We start from the raw sequence: 20,383 nt of genomic DNA, 5'->3' as shown, positions 1-20,383 counted from the left end.
ATTACGTTTTCTGTAATCACACACTTCTGAGGTCACTGACATTCTTCCTGGCAATTTAACTTTGGAACGCTTCGCCAAACTAATGTTCCTCTGTTTCCTGACCATTTGAGCTGAACCACTTTCATTCATTATCCTGTCAGGCCAGAAGTCTGTCGGACCTCATACTGTTTGTGTTCTTTGCCCTATGAAATGCAAGGGAGTAGATCCTTAAATAGTACCACCACTCTGTGTCCAACCAAGTCCTAATATAATGATGCTTTTGTACATCAGCTGAAGAACGATGCTCGACAGTCCTGTATCAGCATCTCTGAAGCAGTGCTGGGCAAGGATGACAGCTGGCAAGCTGGAGAGACCAAGATTTTCCTTAAAGTAAGTAAAAGGACAGTTTATTACCTCTTCCCCTGAAAAACTGAGCATTTCACAGTTAAGCCTCACTTGTCAATGTAAGAGTGGTGAACCAGAAGGACTGGGTTCTCTTATAAACTCTCTCTTGAATCTGAGACCGGATCTGTGTTCCTGAAGACCATGTAATTTAATGGACACAAGCTTAGTGTAGGAGGGACTGATCCTTTTCCTGTGCTCCAGTGGTGCAGCTGAAATAGCACAGAGCAATGTACTGGTTTCTGCTCAAGCCCAAAGCACAATAGATACCAACACACCGTCCCAGGGGAAGTCCTTGCCCTACGCAAGGTAAAAGCAGCCTTTTCCTAGACAGACTCTGTGCTTGTTTATTGCTATAGCCAGACATGGTGTGGCCAGATAGAGACAACTCTTCCTACTGCAGCTCCACAAACACATTTTAATCACAGCTTGCACTGTCATGCTGATTCTGTGTCTTTTTCAGAACATGCGTCCAGTTTTCAGAAGTTGTGGAGATGTCTATTCAGCTGGCATATCAATGTTTTCTTTTAACAGGATCACCATGACACAGTATTGGAGTTGCAACGACAAAAGATACTCACAGATAAGGTTCTTCTTATCCAGAAGGTGATGAGAGGATTCAAGGACAGGTCAGTGATCTCACAGAATGGGACTTGCTTTGGTTTGTAGTGTGGTTTTAATATCCTAAGTGAAGCATTCCTGAGTATTAAATGTATCAATTCATACCTTCCACTACCTCTCAATTCAATGCTCATCATGTAACACTGCATCCATGCAGACTTCGCACAAAGATTTGTTCTATCCGTACTATCTGTTTAGTATCATGATGCTCTTCAAAATGCAGGACATGCAACTTGTACGTAGAGGAAGGACTGGAAGGAGGATTTGCACTTAATCTTTACAGCAAATAGTAGAGATAGGTATCTGGAGAGCAGGAAGTCTGCATGGCATGTAGGATCTTCTATTTTAGAATGCTTCTTTGATATGAGACATAGGTAGAAAAGAATAGGAAAGATAGAAAACTAACTAGTCCCTCTCCTTGACAATGATGCACAATTCTAGTTTAGTTTGAAATATCTCCAGAACTAAAATTTAGTCACTGTCAGATAAATTGTTGCCCTCACTAAAACGCTTTACATCATGATATTTTTTTCATTAATTTTGTATTGCCCAAACAGAACCATAATATAAGACTAACTCCTGGTTTGGTTTAGAAAATGTTCCTGACAATGGTGAAGCAATAACTATAACACAGGACACAAATGCCAGTAAAATTCTCCCTTTTTTTTTCTAGCTCTGCCTGTTATCTAACAGAGTATTGCCCCTCTCTAAAAAACTCACCTGACTTTTATTTTTAGACTATCAGAGCTATGTGCAAGCTTTGACAACCACTGTGTGACAGCTTTTACCATAGGAAGTTCTTGCTCAGATGTGCTCCTAGCCTTGGCAGTTAGGACATTGGGAAGCAAGTGGTCATTAGATGGGAGAGTTATCCCTGCTTTATGTGAAGACTTTTTCAGCTCTTACAGAAAAATCCTACTACAGCAATGAATTTGGTTGCAGTTGCTATGAATATTTTTGCAGCACAAAAGGGCAAAGTCAGCTCAGATGTAAAAAGGTGGATTAGTAATACTTTTGTCTCATCCTTTCTACTAGCAAATGGATAGCAAACCAAACATGAGAGCTCTCACTCTCACATGAGAGCATAGAGAAGGTGTAAAAGCAGACAAATCAGCATGCAGACAAAATTTGAGAAAGGATAATTTTGATGCACATGGTACAAAAGTATCTGACCAGACTAACCTTTGTGCTGCAACATAATACTTTTCTTGGGCTACTCATAAGCAAGAACAGCCCTTGCTGTGCTTCAAGCTTGCTCTAGCAAGCTACTAGTATCTGAGCTAGTAAGTTTAACAATAGTTTTCCTGACGCTAGTGTTCCTAGATAGCAGTCTAGCTTGAGTCTAGCCTGAGATCAGAGTCTAGAAATACCATAAACATTAAAAAATGAATAAACAAAAAAACACCACCCTTATTCTTTATTCTTATCATATGAAGCAGCAGAAATAATGTACTCCTTGTCACCTCACCTGTCTGTTTGCTTAGGAAGCAGTTTTTGAAACAGAGGAAGTCTGCTGTAGCCATTCAGGCAGCCTGGCGAGGCTACTGCTGCCGGAAGAATTTCAGAATGGTAAGAGGAAGGTGTATATATAAGTGTGTGTGTGTGTGTGTGTGTGTGTGTGTGTGGTGAAACAGTAACGCAACTAACATCTGGCAGGCCTGGCTGCAGCAAGCTGGCACCCAAGTGCTCCAACACTTCTAGTCAGGAGTCCAGGGCTAGCATTTGTGCGTCACTACCAAGTTGTGAGCAAAGGGTCTTCCACAACTGTTATAGGAAAACTGGGAATCTGTAATAGAAAAAAAAATCATTGTATCAATCTGTGAAAATTAATAAGCTGAACTTCTACAGATGGTGACTTTTGTGGGTGAGGAAAGCTACACCATATTGGCGGTGCCCACATATTGTGTATTTGTATGGGAGAGATTGTTATTACTATATAAGAGAACAACCCATTTGTGAGGAATGAGAGGAGAAACTGCCAATTTCAGTCAGAAACATTTTCTATTCTGCATCAAAGTAACACAATTCCTATCTGAAGAGCCAGGGTGTTGTCCTGGACTTGGCCCTGTCCTACTCTGCTGCTTCTATCAGGATTAACGTACCTATCTCTCCCAAGTCCATGCTGTTCTTTTTTTTCCCGATATACTTAGTTTCATTTCTGTTCTCTTCTTTCCCTTGTCAAAATCTCAGGCTGACACTGCCTGAAGCCACTCCCTAGAAAAGCTCCTCAAAAGAACTCTGTCTCATCTAGTTTTAAAAGCATATCACTGGAAGAAGAAATTAAAGCATTCTTTTATAGATGGCAGTATCCCATTAACCCCTTCCAGTGGCTTTATCCAATTACTGAATTTTGTTATTGTCTATTCATCCCAACTTAACCCCAGTTTCACTTGCTTTGAATACCAATCACTTCTTTTTTTCTTTCTTTTTTTTTTTTCCCACCTCCTACAGATTATGCTGGGTTTTGGGCGCCTGCAGGCCCTCTACCGGAGCCGTCAGCTTGCCAAACAGTATGAAACAGCCCGGGCTCGTGTCATCAGGTTTCAAGCTGCATGCCGTGGTTATCTAATACGTCAAAAAATAGTAACGTGGAAGAAAGTGGTATGTCTTATACAGGCACAATGCAAGGGGCATGTTTGCTTGCCAAATTGTGCAAAGGATGAAGAGGGAGGTATGCGTATCTGTCCAGATACCTCATGAATATGATGTTGTTTCTATGAGGTTCTGAGAGTCAATGACCAGCAAGCATTGCCATTGGATAGCACCGGATATGGATATTAATTTTGGAATATTTTATTTTGAGGTATGAAAGCTGAGTTTTAAAAGAAGCTATTAGGTTAGAAGAGGTAGGCATGTCAACTAAGGAACACTGAACGCTACGTAGTTTGGCTGACAAGATGGCTTGCCCAATTTACATGTGGACTTGCTTAAAGACCTGAATACTGCTATATTTTAGAGAACAGTAGGAGGCAGACAGAGTTGTAAACTTACTTGTAAGGATGATTTAGAAATGAGACTAGGTAAACACATGCACATTTCTGTTTGCAATATGACCTGGCACTTTAGCCAAGCATGCACAATGCTATTACAGCCTCCTGACACAAAACATTTTAAAATTTTAAATATTGTGGTGTGGTGTGTTTTTTTTTCTGCTATTAGGAATACTTTGTTTTTCCTAAAGCGATTTATTTTTTCTTTTAGTGATACAGTTCTTCAAAATTGTATGTTATTACTAATAGACCGACAGTCTATTGGGACAGCTGTAAGAACAAAGCCCTGCTGATGAGATACGTCTTTGTGACTGCTTAGCACAAGCAACATTTGGCTTCACATTCCAGCATTGCACTAGCAGAGCTGGACCTCACTGTCATAGCACCTTTGTAATTGCCTTTCATGCTTGCACCCATTCTTCCTAGCAGAATGATGTTCCGGTTATGCTTAACCAAATTCTATGTTTAAAGGAACACCCGTCTACTCTGGAAAGAGACGAGGAGGAAGAAGGACAAAGGAGGAAAGATGCGTTTGCCAACAGACCAACAAATGATGATGTTATCAGTGACCAAGAGATGGTTGACAAAATTTTTGGGTTTTTACCTTCTGTGATCGGAGGCCAAGAAGGACAGGCTCCCCTGGGCTTTGAGGTATGGAGCTGCAGAGTGGTAATGGGTCATGTTCATTCCTTGTGTAAATCCATCAACTTTCTTGGAATTTCACCAGTGGTCAATTCTGTTTAATGGACTTCTGTACAGTGAAAGATACACCCAAATTAGTCATCCAGACAGGAACTGCTTTCAGAGATCATCTCCCGGAAGTTTTTGATCACCTGCAGTTTAAGAACTGTGTGTCTTCAAAAGCCACTTCATATTTGTTTCTTTGCTCCAGCAACCCCCCACACCAAATAGAGCCATTCTCTCCATTTTGGCACCAACCATATGATCTGCTGCCATTGCTCTTAGTGATATTCCAGCTGACACAGGCTGGAAGTTTATGACCTAAATTACCCCATTTTCTGAAAAGCAAAATTTGAAATATACTAGTCCTGACAGTGGAGGATAGAATGGGGTAGGGAGAGCAGAATAGTCTGAATTAGTGCAGGATATGAGTAATAGGAGAGTATCTGCATTTTCCAAACAGCAGTGTTCTTGGCCAGCTGAAGACCAGGGCAGGAAGGCCATATAGAGTGGATGCATCTCAGAACAAGCCCTGAGTCCCAGCAGTCTATTGGTATCAGCTGAAAATGGCTTTGGGTTTAACTGGAAAGCCACATTCTGGAGGACCTATGGCTAAGCAGAAAAAGAAAGAGAAAAAATAAAAGGAAAAAAAAAAGAACATAAAAAACCATAAAATAAGAATATTGGGTTAGAGGGAAAGAAAATATACTTCTTCCCCATGTTCTGCACAGGACTTGGAAACAAAGCCCCACAGGCTGGAAGAGGTGGACCTGGACACGATTCCCATGAGTGTGGAGCTAGAAGAGGAAACAGATGGCTTGGAAGAGTACACCTTCCCAAAGTTTGCAGCTACTTATTTTCAGGGGTCGTCTACACATACGCACATCCGGAGACCACTGCGGCACCCGCTACTTTACCATGATGATAAAGACAATGTCCTGGTATCTTGTTCCTGCTTGTCGATGAACCTGTTCCCCCTGCCTCAGGCACAGACAGCCCTAGGAACCAGAGTCTTTAGAGTCAAGCAAATACTCCTAAGCATTTTTATGAAAGTAGTAGTTTCCATCAGCATTTTGTGGTGCTTTGCAGGCAGGCATTTCACACAGATACCTCCCCAGCACAAGATATCTGTTCTCCTTTAGTCTGCCAACAGAGAGAACTCCGAGGCTTATTTTGACTTCTCCAGATACCCACTGGAGATAAAAGTGGACAGGAGAGAGGAATGCATCAGGGCTCACCCATCTCTTGCTAGGGTTGCTGGTCTGTGAGTTAGCACAGAAGTGGACAGGAGGCCTGTGCACCAGATTTTCCTGTTGAACCATAGGGGGATGGAGGAGGGGAGTTTTCTTGATGCTAAGCAGCCTTGTAGAATGGAGGATCCCGTGCTGCAAAAACTTTGCTATAATTTGGCTTCCTAGTTCTGGGTGTCAGGCTCCTAGGAGAGCTCACTGCATTGCTGTCTGTCTGGGTGGGTAAATGCAGAGTGCAGTGACAGTTTCTCTGTTCCGCTCTGGCTGCAGCACACATGCAAAGTGCCAGTAATGAGAATGGTGAAGGCTCAGCAACCACAGAGCAAACCTGATATTCCCACTAGAGCTGCACCCTCTTCCTGAGAGTGTCATGAACATTGCTCACATGTGGTATGACATGAAAGTAAAATTTAGGTGTAAATAGTGGGAGAGACGGGATTTTAACAGCTTGGACTGGGTAAAAGAAGAAAGTGGTCTAATCTAAAGAGGAAGAAATGGCATGAGGTCTTTAATTCTCTTCTGTGCTTTCTGTCACTGCAGGCTTCTCTGGTTGTTTGGGTAATCATCCTGAGATTCATGGGGGACCTACCAGAGCCAGCAATGTTTGCCAGGAATGTCACCAAGAACAGTTCCGTGATGACACAGATATATGACACGCTTGGCAGGAAAAACCAGGTCCAGTTCAAGAATGACAGCCCAGGCATGGTAAGATGAGCTATGAGGCTATGTTTGTATTTTCATATGCTTTCCTTGGTTTCTCTGGTGTTCTACTGAGACTGAGAAAAGCAAACGAACCTTTGCGTGCTACAGTACTTGAAATACCAGAAGTGCAAAAGGGCCCCTGTCAGTCCTAGGACACAGCAGCTCCTTCTGGCAAGAGAGGACAAAACAAAAACATCTCTATTTGATCATCTTTCCTTTCTTAATGAATAGTTCTTGCTGTGCATTAAAGTAATTTCCTATAATGGTACTGTGTGTTGTAGAGAGAAAGCAGAAAGGATAACAAGATTTCCAAGGGTATCTCTTCCCTGAAGCTGAAACGGTCCTCCAAGTTGACAGGGAAGGTAAGAGCTGGAAATAAATGGCATCCCCTAAGTCTCTTTGTCTGGCCGCCTGTCTGACAGATGTGTGACAGCAGCGTCCTGGCTGGGAACTCATTCCCTTGCCAAGGAAGGTCAGCTGTGTTTATGGGATACCTGGTGCACTATTATCCTTCTTTTGAAATTATCCCCACGTACACTGATATCATTCATTATCTGGCAGATTCCCTTCATCCCTTCCTCCTGGAGAGTGACTCCTGAACACAGTGAACAATTTATGGTTGGGAACTGTTGGTATTACAGAACAGTTTGTCTAAAGTCCTGTACAGACTGAGAACCACCATGTGCTTAGGGCTGTACAAGACAGTACAACATTTTCCTAGCCAGTAATAATAGCGCTGTAATACTGCATTTTATGACTTAGCTTGGGAGGAGGGGGGAAATATGGTCTGGTCCTAACCACTTTTGCACTGAGTAGGAAGAGATTTAGCCAGAAAGATTGAGAGGGAATGTCTCTCATTTCTGGGAGAGTTGCCTGGTAAGAGGGGAGGTTTCTAAAGTGCTCAGGAGTTCTGGTTGGCTTCTTTCAGGTGACAGACCAGCTGAGAAGTGGAGAAGAGGGTTTCCAGGAGGACACCTCGATCTCTGAGAGACCTATGTCTAACTTAGAAAAAGTGCACTTCATCATTGGCAATGCAATTCTGCGCCCTGCCATCAGGTAGGAAACTTGCACCTCTCCTTTCCAGGATCAGGTACCCATTATATCAAGGGGATTCCCTTTTCTAAATCCCTGGCGCATTTTCCTTATGTTGGAAATGTCCCACTTTTATCTCGGGGGGTTCCTGACTGAAAGTCCAAGCTAGACACATACAACTGAGACTCCAGGCCAAGCACCTCTTCAGAGGATGGTTCACCTTTCTCACAGTTTAGGTCAGCTGCCTCCATGTATGGCTTTCTGAATCTCCCACGGGTACGTAATGGAGCAGAGCTCAGTGCTGTAACACAATAACACATGCAGGTGGAACACAGCCCTTGTATGAGGAAAAAGAAAACCTAAGAGAGAGTAAGAAATATGGGGTTTATGAACGCTAGGTGTAAGACATGCTCATAACCGCAGTTTCTCAATGGCCTGTTTCTGGGCCTCAAGCAATGTACTCAAATCAAAGACTGGCTGGTTTGCTGAGCAACTCAGACACTAAACAGGGAATTCTGCTCACAAGCAGCATGAGGCTGGGCATTAGCCTAAGCATGGTGTGAGGATGAGACAGTCTGGTTGTTTCTGACTGGACCTTGTGAATTGTCCCTTGCATTTTAGCCTGTTTTAGCTTATGCAACACACTTCTGTTAAAATGTGCCTAGGCACAGGCCCTGCCTTGGCCTCAGCCATGGGCTGCATTCCTCTCTACCTTAGTGTTTTGTTTCAGTCAAAATGCTCCCAGAAGCAGATACCCATCTGGCAAAAATTGCCTTCAATCAATGTATCATAATGGCCACAAGCTAACTATCTGCTCCCTCAGTCTGCTTTTCATCATATGCGCTACCTGTGAGCAAAAATCTCATCTGCCTTGCATCTTCCCACATCAAACTCATCAAATGTGTGTTCCAAGAGAAAACTTAAAACGCGTTTTGTTTGTATGCAGCTTTTTGCATCCGTTTCCCATATGTCCTTGCTGCAGGCAACTTGCCTTTTCAGAAGCTTACTCTGAAGCACCCTTTTCTTTGTTACTGTCTGAGGCCTCACACCATTTGCTCCAAGTTTCCTAAAAATATAATTAAGCAGGATGTCCCTCCCTCTCCCCCTCTTATCTCAAAACCTACATATGATCTGACAAACAAGAGCCATGAGAAAAAAGCCACGTACTGTGGAGAGCTTAGAGCAAGTTTCACACGGGGTAGGCAGCAATGCTTGGTTTATCCATTTCGTATCTGGATAAACCGGGAGCTGGTTTTCCTGCACAGCCCCCCCGCTTGTCATGGGAGGTATTCCAGCATGGAAACTGCACTTGAACTGCTTGAGTAACAAGGGGTTTCAAAGGACAGTAGGCTTATTTTGAGCCTTTTTCTACCAAAGCAACAACACAGTTATTTTCTGTCACACACTGCGGGTGGTATCCTAGTTAATGTAGTTAAATCTAGCTCAGATCTACTTCATTATGCCAAGCTTGTAATGGAAATGTAGCCAAAGACAGTTAATCATCATTATCTGTTGCTTTCACATGTTTTATTACAGAGATGAGATTTACTGCCAGATTTGCAAACAACTCACTGAAAACAGCAACAGGAACAGCTATGCTCGAGGCTGGATACTTCTGTCACTTTGCCTTGGTTGCTTTCCTCCTTCAGACACATTTTTGAAGGTATATTGTTCACCTATAGCAGCTTAAACGCGTCAGCTGATCTCGTTTCTTTTGTATGGTAGTGTTTTGATACAAATAGTCATGTAAACTGTTTGGCTGCCATAGCAGTTGGCACTGTGATTTTTGCAGAAACAATCTCATTTCATAGGCTTATCTTGTAATTTAAAAAGTTATCACTGTATTCACATTAAACTATTTTTCTTGACATGCCATATGAGTCAGATATTGTTGTTGATCCAGCCTTCGTTTTAGATCTTTAATCTGCAAAGAATCTAGCAGATTTTACCCTCTCCACTCCTGCCTTTCCAGCATTTAAAACCTATCTTCAGTTACAATCCAAGTGATTAAGTATACTCAGGAGTCCAGTGGAGAATCACCCCCTATATTTTACCAGTTCTTACCGTACATCTCCAAGCCCCATAAAATCCAATAAATTTGGATTTGGGCTCTTTCATCATTTTTTAAAATACATTAATTTCTAAATTTAGATTGATAAATCCACCTCACCACAGAAAAAGAAAAACAAACCATGGCTTCAACTTGACATCAGCTTTCCTTCTAAGTCTTAGAGGCATACAGAATCCATAGATATCCCTGAATCTTCAGCCTTTCTTTATTTGATACCCTTGCTCAAATGATTACTCACAGATGCTGCCAAGTGGCCACTATTTGCAAAAGCCAAACACAAGCCATAGACCCACACTTGCAATAAATACAAGTCAAGTATGTAAATACTTGCTTGGGGGTGTAAGTCCACACTTATACCACATCATCCAAGGTAATTGAACCATACAACTCCAAAAACTCAGTTCCTCCAATCCTTCTCTTCCATTAATCATGGATTTCAACCATTTATATTACCAGAGAACTTAATAAAACTAAGAGTAACCATAATCAGCAGCCCTAACCTGCCATTAGCCCTCTTCATACAGAATGTCACAAGACCTCAGGCTCCTCAGTTGGAAACACTAACCCTTGTCCATAGCAGAAGCATAGGAATAAACACTCTCAATTGTCTAGTATTTCTGGTACAGTTAAACATAATCAATAGACATATACTGACACAAGCCTTCCTTTTCAGTCTAAAAACTCTGCAGAATGCAGGTATACTTCATCATTGTAATATATTCTATTAGCTAAAGAGGGTTTCTGGTGTTTTATGGCCATTGTTGTTTCCTAATTCTTTCTTATGCTCTGTGCATACAGTACCTGCTGAATTTCATCCACAAGGGGCCCACAGGCTATGCACCGTATTGTGCTGAACGTCTGAGGCGTACCTGTGTCAATGGAGCAAGGACTGAACCTCCAAGCTGGCTGGAACTTCAGGTAGCATCTCTTTTTGCTTTGTTATATTGAACTGTGTCATTTTATGCTGGATTGCATTTACTAATCTGTGCAAACAGTTCTTCCTAAGTCCAATGGTGGAAATGAATTGTGCAAGGGGTTTGAAGGCCAACTGCCTTAGTCTGTGTAGCTTCTTAAGGTTTCTTATGGGTTTTCTGGCTGTTCCACTAACCTAAATCCAATGGAGAACGTAAGTTAGAGCTACACCACGTGATTTGCAGTGAGATATCTCCATCCACTCAGGAGCTACAGGCCAGAACCATCTACTGAGGGAAGCTCTACATATTTTTGGAAAGAACTGAGCAGGGCTTGTGCTTTTAAAATGGAGGGCAGAAGTGCGTATGATACTGTTACATTGCCCACCCCCTTCCTTTAAATGTCAACCTAATAATCAGAAGTCACACAAGCCATAAATTAAGACCCCTATTTAAGTGCTTCCTAAACCTGAGTGACCCCACTGCCTAACATGCATCTTCCTGGGCAAAATGCTTGCTGCAGGCTATCTGTCCACTGATGCATATAAGGCTGCACCTAAAAGTCAACGTGCTAAAAAGGACTCAGGAAAAGTCTATCAATCCACACTGATATGTAATGATCAGCTCCCCTGAGCTGTGAACTTGATTCCAGTGCTGTTCCAGAGAGGTCATTTATATTTAAAACTCACTATGCATTGAAGAAACTGGGTGGGCTTTCGAGGTTCACTTAGATTGTTGACTAGGGTGTACAGAGTGTGGAGCTCTTAAATCTAAATGCCTTCTTCAGTTTCTATGGAAAAATAAGGTTTGCCCCTAATTTATTTCTCTCATTTACATCTGACTTACAGGCAACAAAGCAGAAGAAACCCATTATGTTTAATGTCACCCTGATGAACGGCCAAAGCATCACTGTCCCTGCAGACTCTGCTTCCATTGCAAAAGAGATCTGCCAGTTCATAGCAGATAAAACCAAACTGAAGGATGTGTTTGGTTTTTCACTCTATATTGCTGTGTTTGATAAGGTAAGGTGCAGAAAACTAGAACTGAAGCTGCCTTCTCTTTCTGTGGGTTACAGCTGCGAGGAATCCCTGTGACTTCTGAAAGCGTGTCTGTCCCCATCCTAGTGCTTGAATCAAATCAGTTCTGAACACCAGCTGAATACCAGGGCAGTGCAGCACTATGGTCTCCCCCAGTTCTCCCCCAGTTCTAGGATCCCACCTACAGCTGGCCGTGCATGCAGCACTGCAGAACTGCTGTAATGGGGTGAAGCTAGCAGGTCTCACATACTAGGGTGCCCTGTTAAAAGGCCTATTTCCTACCTGTGGTGCTGCACACAACTTTCTTGTCCTGTGTTACATATGGTGCTGCTGATGCAGTCCCTGCCATGTGGCACATGCATTGAAAGCCACCAGCTTTGCAGCAGGGCTGCTACTGTTAGCTCACATGATGGCATTTTAGCCTCCTTTTTGTTTTGTTTTGTTTTTCCCTCTGTCTGTCTGTCTGTCTCTCTCTCTCTTTTAACAGTAATACTGGGGAACGGATATACACAGCAGGATGACATCTTGGTGCTCAGAGTTAGGTACCAATTGCAAAAAAAATTATTTCAGAGATGGCACGTTTGTTTAGATTACAGCAACACTTGCATGCACATTTAAGGGAATATACAAGGGATAAGCAGAAGTACAAGGAGACAAACAGAAGATTGCAAACCTTGCAGAGCTGTCTCATCTCATCTTCTATTTCCCAGTACCATCCCTGCACTTAAAAATACACACTATTGCCAAAGCACATCCATCTGCTCACCTTTTCAGAGGTTTTTGTTGTTGCTGTTTTTTCTGTCAGGAGACTAAGGAGGTTTGGGCTTGTTGTCCTTTGCTCAGATGCAAGGCAGACATGCCAGTAAATGCAGTGTCCCTTTCTTCTAGGTCTGGTCACTGGGTGGGGGACGAGATCATGTCCTAGATGCCATCTCTCAGTGTGAGCAGCTAGCAAAGGAGCAGGGCACGCATGAACGCAATGCACCCTGGAGGCTTTACTTTCGGAAGGAAATCTTCACCCCCTGGCACAACTCCCAGGAGGATCCCATCAGCACAGATCTCATTTACCATCAAGTCATTCGTGGCATCCGGTTTGGAGAGTACCGTTGTGAGAAGGTGGGTCTCCTTGTTCATCCTCCTAGAGAGACAAAACTGAATGAACATTAGAAAGTGAGAGGATGAACAAAGTTTCTAATGGCTGTGAACAACTCTTCCCGTATAATGGACAATTCCTGTCAAGGTGATTATGCCAGCTGTCATGCTGGCAGCTGTAATAGATTTTTTTCTGTAGCTCAGTTCATGTGGCAACTGGAGGCATGTTCAGAGGAACAATTTGTGTCCCTTTGAAATATCTTTGTTAATAATCTCTTTGATTCTATGATTGTATGAAGTTAGTCTCTCCTTATGCTGTATGGCTGTCAAGAGTTATCCAGAAAAAGGTGGGAAAAAAAAACAGTTCCTAAACTGCCTTCAAGGTTGAACAAAGCTAGCTGGACTTTGTGACACTTTTCTAGGCCTCTTCTAATGGATTAATTGTTTCAGGAGGAGGATTTGGTGGAGATAGGTGCAAAATATTGTTACATCCAGTTTGGAGATTCCATCCACAATGAACTTGTGCAGAAAGTGCTCCATGACTGCATCCCAGTGAAACAGCTGAAGTCCAAGCCCCTGGAAAAGTGGGTGAGCCTTATAACCTACGCACATGCTAAGGTAAGGTTCGTCTGGCACTGCTGGGTAACTGCTCTCGAGCACCAGCTTCTGCATCTTTCACCATTTCTATTCTATTCTATTGAGGGAAGAAGGAAAAACATCTGTTTGTCTATCCCACATAGTTAGGACTGGGAGAGAGGAGAACCTTTCCAACCATTCTTACATATAGGGCTCAACAGGGAGCCAGAACGAACAAAGTACAGTTAAATCTCTTTTTTAAGGTTATTTCCCATCTGACAATTGAGTCAGAATGGGCACTGGATGGAGAATAATTTTGGTCTGGAAATAGGTTACCTGGGTAATTTTCATGACACCCAGAATGTGTTATACTTTTAACCCACCAGTGGGGTTTTGAGGGAAATCTGAAATCCACATGCCTGTGGGCAGCCTTAGCTGCGTGTGGTTTGGTCCCCTGGAGACTGTTCCCTATTTGAATTTCGCCAGGTACTCTGGACATCAGTAATAGCAGAGGGCTGCTGGGAACCTTTTGAATGAACTTGCTCTTTACTGTCTGCAGACCATGTAAATCAGAATTTACTGAGAAAAATTCGGCTATCTTTTTCTATTGCAGGCCCCATACACACAGGATCATCTTTCCCATCAGACTGTGAAAGAACAACTTGTAGATTTTGCTCGCTTTCAGTGGCCTTTGCTTTTTTCCAGATTCTTTGAAGTCACTAAGTTTTCAGGTAATGTCTCGAGCCTAGGAGTAGAGGACAAAAAAGATCAATAGAGAAGGACTTGTATAGCATTGAGTAGTTTTCTCTGCATTTCCAGGTCCCAGCTTGCCCAAGAACCACTTTATACTTGCTGTAAATTGGAAAGGTATCTGCTTCTTGGATGAGTCAGAAAAGCAGATCCTTGATCTGACCTTCCCAGAGATAACTGGCATCCACACCAATCGGTGAGTGCCCCAGAAATACAAGATCTGAAGAAGGCAGCCCTGCCCACATTCAGAAAGGGGCCTCCATGTAGGAGGGAGGTGTACTTTCTCTGCCATCCCCCTAAGTGATTTGATCTGAGCCTGGAATGGTGGTTTAGCCTAAGTCTGGGAAACAAAAAGGGCACAATCTGAGCAGCCTGTAAAGGAAATACTGAAATGGCCGAATCTTCCTGATCAGTGAAAGGACCCTGCTCAACTGGAAAGGTGTAAGGAAGCACAGATGTGTAAGACAAGAATAGCCCAAATAGCATAGTTAAGCCATCAACAGTTGTACAAGCGGGGAGTTCATACAATTCTCAAGTGTGATGGAGCTGAACAGAATAGCTGAGAGAAAAAAAGTGTAATCATTGGCTCATTCAGGGCACACATCCTTGCATCAGATCATTTAGAGCTTAGGGTCTTACATACAAGAAGAATACCTCTGTGAGGATGAAAACATATTTAATTAGTTGCCCAGTTATTCCAAAAGAAAGGTGTTATCTAGAATGAAGCGTTTTTGTACATAAGACACTGGAATCCAAAGAACCTGAAGCACGTCAGTTCTTGAGACCTACCAAATCATGAGAAGACAAATTAGGATCTACCAATGCTCACTCTAAGGCAGTTGTCTACTACAAGGAGGTGTAGGTTCCTTGGCTGTGATTGCAGACGGCTCTGTAAGTTTTTCAGACACTCTGGTAACAAACTATTCATTAACACATAGGGCAGTGAAATCATTTGGACAGAGTTGCACTCTCATCACACTTCGTGCTGAGGAGTTTGTCCTGACATCTGTAAACAGCATTGTGATTGCTGAACTGGTGGTCATGTTCCTGGAAGGACTAAAGAAGAGATCACGATTCGCTGTGGCAATGAATGAGAAAAAATCCCAAGGTAAGCTTTAGAACTTTTCAACAGAGTAGGGAAGAAACCTTGAGAGAACCCTTCTTTGAAAGAGCTCAGAGAAGTGGGAGAACTTCAGCAAGAGTCGCTCTGCTCCAGGATGAACGCACAGTGATCAGCACAGTTATGCCAAGTGTAAGGCAATGTGATTCAAGACCTTCACTTACAGATTAGTCTACTTTCTACTTTCGTGTATATTTTGTTTAGATAGGTGGCCAACAACTCAGCCTGCTTATAGTAGGAAGCTGGAGTTGGGTTCCCTGGAAATACTTTCCAGAAAACTTTCACAGGTGGTAAACTGGAATTTCTTTCCATGCTCTACTGCCAGCTCTAGACAAAAATTCTGTATCCATTTGATTCAAATGGAGTTCTACTTTTGCCCTCACTGGAATCAAAATCAGTCTGGCAGAGAAAATTTAAGTGATTTCTATGAAGTGTTATTGGACGATTAGCTGTATTTACACAAATCACTTTCTGTTGCTAATTGAATTCAGACCTTCGAAATACAATTCCCTTGTCTTTCATGTTGAAATGCCTTTACATTTCTTGGACTGTCAAGCCTGAACAGTACTCCCTTATTCTGTTTTTTTTCAGAAGATCCTGCCATCCTGTCCTTCAAGAAGGGAGACTTGCTAATCTTGACCGAGGATAAAAGACTAGATGAAAGCTCTGGTTGGATTTATGCCCAGAATGAAAGGACAGGCAAAACAGGGAATGTATTTTTGGAAGAGATCTACATTGTTCCTTCTCTCACAAAACCCTCTAGTCAAGTGCTGGTAAGAAAGCTGTACACTCTTTGAAGAGACTGGAAGATAAATAAGTGTTAAATAGGATTAAATTTATAAATGGAAATTAATCGTTCCTCTGAATTCAGACAAGTTCTATATCTCCCAGTGAAACAAGGCATTTTATTCTGTCTTCTCTGAAAACAAAACTAAACCTAGCCCAAACACTAAGGAGAAGACTGCATTTACACAAAAGCAATGACTTTCAAAATAATGGTCCATTCACTATTAGGGGGTTCAGTACATGGAACCTGTAGCGATTAATAGATGTGCAGTTGAATTTTCTTGCAGAAATGCTTTCCTGCAAAGTGTAGCAGGGTGCTTTAAAAGAACATGATCTTCTAGGGATTCAACACAAGGTTTCCCATTGATCACTGTTTGTTAACAATTTTTTCTTCAGTTTTGGAGACTCAGCATATTGGTTACTGTGCTAACAAGTTATAAACTGACAAAGTGGGCAAAAAAAAAAAAACCACACCAGTGTTAAGCAGGTGCAATTTTAATATGCATTATGCTCTCGATAATTCCTCATATTATGATGGTTACTTTTGCTGGGACTATGGAAATCACTTCCCTGAGTCTCCTACTCCCAAGTCTTTCTTGAGCCTCTGTAGATGCTGCTTAGGAGACAGAAGATCTTCTGCAGCATACAGTACTCAAGCTTAGTATATACCATCTGCACATACACTTGACAAGCTGTGCAGAGACCTGTCCATGTGACATCTGTACATGGCTGTGTCCTTTCAGAGTTTGCTGATGATGTCTCCAGACCAGAGGAGGACAGCTTCACAGAACTCCTACATGGATGAGCCTGATGAAGAGGATCTCGAAGTGAAGCCTTACACCCTGGAGGAATTCTCCTATGAACACTTCAGGTGAAGCTCCCTGTGCAGCATGGGCCCTAGGAAAGTTCTAGGCTTAAGGATCACTGAAGAACAACTAGGATGTAATCAGTTTCTGATTGAGTTTCTTCTCTTTGTTCCCTGTCATGAAGTGTAACTTTGGACATGCAGAGATTCTGTCACATGGCCTGCTTCTGTCTTTTGTCTGCAGAAATACAAAGGGACAGGTAGAAGAATCCCAGCTGGAACTTTTTATTGTCTTTCCAGCAGGCCCTGTGCTTACTTCTCATCCATTCTTCAGCACTTACTAGTTAGCACTTACCACTTACACAAAATCTGAGGGAGAAATACTAGACTTCTAAAACTTCTCTTCGTTTTGTACCATCCTCCTTTCTGGATCTTAAAGAAGCTACATTTTCCTGGGTTTTGCTGACCTGCATAATCAAAGGGGATATGAAATCACTGTTGGGAAAGAATATGCTTAGAGATATCTCTTCTTGATCATCATCTATGTTCATAGCAATACTGATCCAGTAATTTTGTGTTGCCTGCACTTGTCTTCATTCAGGACTCCTGAGAAGGAATCCATTAGCAAAGCTGTTCTCCAGAAATCTCGTGGACGCAATCAGCTGTGGGCACACTCTAAGGAGCCCTTAAAACAGCCCTTGCTGAAGAAAGCATGCACAGACCCTGATCTTCGGGACCTAGCTTGTCAGGCCTTCATTGATATCCTTTCACTTTTCTTTTTGGGACCTGAGGACTCTTGGTGGAAAGATGAGCTGCTTCCACTAAACTTACCTCCACTGAGATAATACCACATCCACATTATTGGTGGTTCACTTACGTTAAGCAGAGGAGGGATGGTGTCTTTGTATGAGTTTGAATTAAGTCAGCTCTACATAACTTAACATTTTTCCCTTGTCTACAGAGAAAAGGTTCCTATTCCTCCCAATGCTCCACAACTGGTGATGACCTACTTAACTGAGAATGGGGGTATAGGGGTGAGTGGGATTTACTACATACACCCAGAACAGGCAGTGACTGCTGCCCAGGGAAAGGGGATGATCACAGAATATATTCCAGACCTTTCTCTCAGTATTTCCCACTCATACCTCAGCAGAGTAGCTTAACATGTTGGGATCCAGGTCAGACTTCCCATTTATCTTTCAAAAATGACCTGCTTTTGTCCTTAACAGCACATTTACCCATCATGAAATTCATGGGGGACTACCCATCAAAACAGGCACACTCTTCTGTGGAAGTCACTGACCAGATATTTGTGGCAGCTATTCAGGAAGAGGTCCTGCGGGATGAAATTTACTGTCAGATCATGAAGCAGCTAACTGAGAACAGAAACAGGTACTCACCTAAGTGCAAACAGTCTGCTTCTATAGGACCCAGGGTTCTTAAGTGCAGGTGGTGATCAGGAAACTCTGCTACACCTGTGATAGGGTGGGGACAGGCAGAAGGGTGTGCAAATGGGCTGATACCTTCTGTGGGGCTCACCTTTGCAGAGCACTCAGAACCACTGACTGGCACTGCTAGGCCATGGAGTGGGACCATTATTCATCCCCCTTTAGCTGTTCCCATCAGCATTCATTGTTCATCTCTGTGCGCTATGGCCAGAAAGGTGTTACTGAAGCCTTTTTTGTCCCAAGGCAGCCTGTGGAGAAAACATGGCATTGCAGAGAGTTCTTGGATGCTTTCAGTGACCATTCTGCCAGCCCTCCATTTGTTTTAAGCTTCCCAGTGACAATATTTCCCTCTTACAAGCATGTAGTTCACACTAAATTTTTTACCACCAGTGAATCCTTCTGAATAGTTACATTAATTAGCTTACACAACAGGCTTGCAGAACACATTGTTACACAAGAGCCCCTACACACAGGTAAGTCTCGGAAACAGGTTGGTGTTTTGCTTCCCAGCCTATAAAATGGTAATTTGACCTACTTCCAGAGGAATTGAATTGCAAAAAGAAGCTTAAGATATTAATAAAACAATTCTAATTATTAACAAAATGGTTTGTCAATTTCTGGATGCATTGTGTCACTGCAAAAGTTAGAGAAGGAGCTTCTATTTATTAGTGTCTTTTTTCTTACTGTACAAATATTAAACTTAGTGGAACTCTTACCATGAGTGTAACTATTAAATGGTAAATTTTGCATGCAGTAAAGCTTACAGGATATTTAATGCACAGTCTATAACCATGGTGCCAGTGCCATTCCTGCTATACTCTACCAATTTAGTCCTGTGGGTCATTCAGTGTTTTGAGAGCGATCAGAGGTGGAGAAAATGCTTGAAAGGTGGCTATTTCCATATATTTTCACTAGAACAGCCACAGCAACAAATCTTTTATCCTTCCCAGGCTCCTGCCCTGTGGACTGTGTCCTGCTCTCAAACAGACACAAACACCACTGATCTATAGAGTATAAATGGGATTGAAATAGTGTTTCTTCATCTGCAAAACTGGAAAAGTAAATGGGAATAAAGAAGCCAGGACCTCTTTATTCTGCAGAGTCCTGGTGCCAATACAGAGACAGACCCACTGGCTTTCCCAAGCAACATCACTTAGCATTTTGGAGCAATCCCTGGGACACAGATGAAGTGTGTTCTGCTCCTGGCTTTGAAAGCAGAGTCACTGACCACCTACAGAGTCTTACTGATGAGGGTGAGATGCCAGAAGAATTTTGGCTGGCAAATTTCACAGACCCAGAGGCTGGAGGAACTGTCATTTTTAAGAGCTGTAACTACCTCACTACACGATGTCATCTGCTTGCTCATTTTTCAGAAGAGGAGCACATGTAAGGGAAAGTAAATTGCAAGCAAAGTGCTTGTGTTCTGAAAAAAGCTGCCCAGCACAGAGGGCAGGTGAAAACGCCTGATTTAACACAATCCAAACAACTGTGAGCTTGAACAGTAAATTGACAGTGGTTTTCGCAGAGAATAGCACCAAGGTCACTGCTGCCAAGATGACTGTTAAACTGGAGCTTGTATTTATTCATGAGATTTGCAACTGCTATGATACTTATAAGCCAGGAGTTAGCATTACCTTCACATATGGGCTGTGGTTGTTGCACAGAAAAGGGCTGTCAGCTCCTATGTGAAGACTCTGTTGATTTGCAGCTCTCTGCTGAATACCACCGCGTGCCATGATGCGAGTGTGTTTCTCTTCCCTAAAGCTGGTGTGTGGTCAAAGGAAGAATTACGTGCAGCTACAGCAGAACCATTTGCTTTGCGTTCACAGGTACAGTGTGACCAAGGGCTGGCAGCTGCTTTGGCTCTGCACTGGTCTGTTCCCACCCAGCAAGTCACTGCTGAAACATGCCCAGAAGTTTGTGGAGACGCGTAAGAAAGAGCCACTGGCCATGGAGTGCAGTCGGAGGATTCAGACAGTGATGAGGTACACAGTCCTAGATATAGCCAACCCAAAATGTTCAAACATCATGAATCGGGTGCCAGAAAATCGCATGGACTAAAACATCAGTACTCATACTTTCCTTTCTCTCTGAACATCTTCTTCTTTGAAATGGTCATTGCTTTTAATT

General features: G+C 42.6%; 1 protein-coding gene and 1 long non-coding RNA gene across 11 annotated transcripts in view; one reads left to right on the top strand and one right to left on the bottom strand.

Annotated features, from left to right (window-relative positions):
* MYO7B (myosin VIIB) overlaps positions 1 to 20,383 on the top strand; it is a 51,063-nt gene that overhangs the window by 19,321 nt on the left and 11,359 nt on the right. For all 3 annotated transcript variants that reach the window (XM_048063115.2, XM_067002615.1, XM_013188025.3), the window contains 22 exons: positions 271 to 369; positions 916 to 1,010; positions 2,487 to 2,571; positions 3,454 to 3,603; positions 4,464 to 4,643; positions 5,405 to 5,614; positions 6,464 to 6,628; positions 6,907 to 6,987; positions 7,554 to 7,681; positions 9,194 to 9,320; positions 10,527 to 10,646; positions 11,488 to 11,661; positions 12,565 to 12,792; positions 13,219 to 13,386; positions 13,958 to 14,075; positions 14,164 to 14,290; positions 15,033 to 15,202; positions 15,806 to 15,987; positions 16,744 to 16,871; positions 17,407 to 17,564; positions 18,044 to 18,197; positions 20,083 to 20,238. In XM_048063115.2, coding sequence (XP_047919072.2) covers positions 271 to 369; positions 916 to 1,010; positions 2,487 to 2,571; positions 3,454 to 3,603; positions 4,464 to 4,643; positions 5,405 to 5,614; positions 6,464 to 6,628; positions 6,907 to 6,987; positions 7,554 to 7,681; positions 9,194 to 9,320; positions 10,527 to 10,646; positions 11,488 to 11,661; positions 12,565 to 12,792; positions 13,219 to 13,386; positions 13,958 to 14,075; positions 14,164 to 14,290; positions 15,033 to 15,202; positions 15,806 to 15,987; positions 16,744 to 16,871; positions 17,407 to 17,564; positions 18,044 to 18,197; positions 20,083 to 20,238 — 3,203 coding nt within the window. The remainder of the gene's footprint in view (positions 1 to 270; positions 370 to 915; positions 1,011 to 2,486; positions 2,572 to 3,453; positions 3,604 to 4,463; positions 4,644 to 5,404; positions 5,615 to 6,463; positions 6,629 to 6,906; positions 6,988 to 7,553; positions 7,682 to 9,193; positions 9,321 to 10,526; positions 10,647 to 11,487; positions 11,662 to 12,564; positions 12,793 to 13,218; positions 13,387 to 13,957; positions 14,076 to 14,163; positions 14,291 to 15,032; positions 15,203 to 15,805; positions 15,988 to 16,743; positions 16,872 to 17,406; positions 17,565 to 18,043; positions 18,198 to 20,082; positions 20,239 to 20,383) is intronic.
* Positions 2,628 to 20,084, bottom strand: LOC106040270 (uncharacterized). 8 transcript variants are annotated; one of them, XR_010833657.1, is made up of 5 exons: positions 18,206 to 20,084; positions 17,161 to 17,272; positions 12,443 to 12,828; positions 4,597 to 4,743; positions 2,628 to 2,788 (listed from the first exon to the last, which is right to left on the bottom strand). It is a non-coding gene; the product is annotated as an uncharacterized lncRNA (long non-coding RNA). The 8 variants fall into 8 exon arrangements; XR_010833658.1 differs by having other exon boundaries at positions 12,443 to 17,272; positions 18,206 to 18,501; positions 19,888 to 20,084; XR_010833656.1 differs by having other exon boundaries at positions 12,443 to 17,272.

This window comes from Anser cygnoides, chromosome 9 (assembly GCF_040182565.1).
Source record: "Anser cygnoides isolate HZ-2024a breed goose chromosome 9, Taihu_goose_T2T_genome, whole genome shotgun sequence".
Lineage (NCBI taxonomy): Eukaryota > Metazoa > Chordata > Aves > Anseriformes > Anatidae > Anser > Anser cygnoides.
The sequence above is the reverse complement of the archived record's forward strand: the minus strand, read 5'-3'. Positions and strand labels throughout refer to the sequence as shown.